This window comes from Myotis davidii, unplaced genomic scaffold (assembly GCF_000327345.1).
Source record: "Myotis davidii unplaced genomic scaffold, ASM32734v1 scaffold1277, whole genome shotgun sequence".
Lineage (NCBI taxonomy): Eukaryota > Metazoa > Chordata > Mammalia > Chiroptera > Vespertilionidae > Myotis > Myotis davidii.
Window position 1 is genome coordinate 3,474,243 of NW_006290682.1, and position 1,974 is coordinate 3,476,216.

The 1,974-nt window shown below is 62.8% G+C and overlaps 1 protein-coding gene across 1 annotated transcript in view; it reads right to left on the reverse strand.

Moving 5' to 3' along the window:
* STS (steroid sulfatase (microsomal), isozyme S) overlaps window positions 1–1,035 on the reverse strand; it is a gene marked incomplete at its 3' end in the record, with an annotated part of 35,096 nt that extends 34,061 nt beyond the window's left edge. The window contains exons 1-2 of the mRNA XM_015563968.1: window positions 897–1,035; window positions 111–232 (exon numbers count right to left, since the gene is read on the reverse strand). Coding sequence (XP_015419454.1) covers window positions 111–232; window positions 897–1,033 — 259 coding nt within the window. The remainder of the gene's footprint in view (window positions 1–110; window positions 233–896) is intronic.
* Window positions 1,036–1,974: the final 939 nt, after the last annotated feature.

Here is a 1,974-nt window from a genome sequence, read left to right on the forward strand (position 1 = left end):
AGGGGGGGGGGGGGGGACCCTGATGACAGAGGCTGGGAGGGTGCCCCGAGGAGAGGAGAGGAGAGGAGAGGAGAGGAGAGGACGGCCCAGGGACCCAGCCAGGGGGCTACCTGATCGGACGGGGTACCGGCCAGTCATGAAGGCTGCCCGGCTCGGGGTGCACAGGGGCGAGGCCGCCAGGTGCTGCGTAAGTTTCACTCCCTCTTCGGCCAACCTGTCGATGTTGGGAGTCCTGGGACACAAGAGCCACGTTACTATTCGCGATGCCTTTCGAAACGCCGCTCTCCCCGCGGCCTGTCATGAGGCGTCACCTCCCGCCCACCCGGCGTGGCTCAGCAGTCGAGCATCGACCTACGGCCGGAAGGGATGCACAGTCACACGCGATCCACACACAGTCACACGCAATCCACGCGCAGTCACAGGGGATCCACGTGCAGCCACACGGGGGATCCACACAGTCACACGGGGGATCCACACACAGTAACACGGGATACACACACAGTAACACAGGATCCACACACGGTCACACGGGATCCACACAGCCACACGGGATCCATTCAGAGTCACACGGGATCCACGCACAGTCACACGGGATCCACGCGCAGTCACACGGGGATCCACGCGCAGTCACACGGGATCCACACAGTCACACAGGGGATCCACACACAGTCACACGGGATCCACGCACAGTCACACGGGACCCACGCGCAGTCACACAGGATCCATTCACAGTCACACAGGGGATTCACACAGTCACACGGGATCCACATGCAGTCACACGGGATCCACGTGCAGTCACACGGCGTGCCACGGGCGGGCTTTCAGCGTTTCCACGCGCTCTGTGCTCCCCTAACGTGTGTCCGTCACCGGAACGACGGCCGAGACACGCGCCCTACCTGAGGGTCTTGTTTCCGTAGCAGCCGGGGTCGCCGATGCCCAGGTCGTCCGCCACGATCAGGACAAAGTTGGGCCTGGAGGGCGCTCGGCTCTGGGCCTCCCACAGGAGCAGCAGCAGGAGCAGCAGGCGCCTCATCGTCCTGCAACGCGAAGGGGAGGAGCCGTGAGGCATGATAGTTTCATCTTCCCTTAAGCTTCTGTATAACATGCAACAACAAGCAGTATCTTTCCTGTTGCTGTTCCCTAGAAGACTCCCCGACCACCCAGATCTCAGAGAGGACACCATCCCCGACGACGGCGAAGGCGTGCGTCCCCCCCAACCCCCCAGCCCCCGTGCGTCTGTTTCCGAACAAATCCTCTCTCCTCCTCGGACAGCGGTGTCGTCGAGGGCACACCCTGGGCCCGAACGTGGGTTCGGATGAGAGGAACGGAGACAGGGCCGCCTCCCGCCGTCTCGCTATGGAAGCTGGGCCCAGCCCTTAGCTAAACGTTCTCCGCGGGGACCCCAGGAGGACGAGTGTGTCATGGAGATCACGGGGCCCGTGTGGCTGGTGTGGCTCAGTGGTGGAGGTCACGGCTCGGTCCCCGGTCAGGGCACACGCCCGGGTTGCGGGCTCGATTCCCAGTGGGGGGCGTGCAGGAGGCAGCCGGTCCATGATTCGCTCTCATCACTGATGTTTCTCTCCCCCTCTCCCGTCCTCCCTGAAAGCAATAAAAATATATTGTAGAAAAATAGCAGCTCTCCGGGCTGGTGGGCTCAATGGATAGAGCATCGGCCTGCAGACTGAAGGGTCCCGGGTTCGATTCCCGGTCAAGGGCACGTGCCCGGGGTGCGGGCTCGATCCCCAGCGGGGGGCATGCAGGAGGCGGCCTATCCATGATTCTCTCTCATCACGGATGTCTCTCTCTCTCTCCCTCCCTCTCCCTTCCTCTCTGAAATCAATAAACATAACATCTGCCGCTTAAGGTGACGGGCCCTCCCCACGCCACATCCCCACCGTCAGTGGGGTCCCCTCGTGCCTGGGGGTGGGGGGGAACCCTGGGAAAAACGCATCCCAAGCGCCTGCGCTTCCCGGT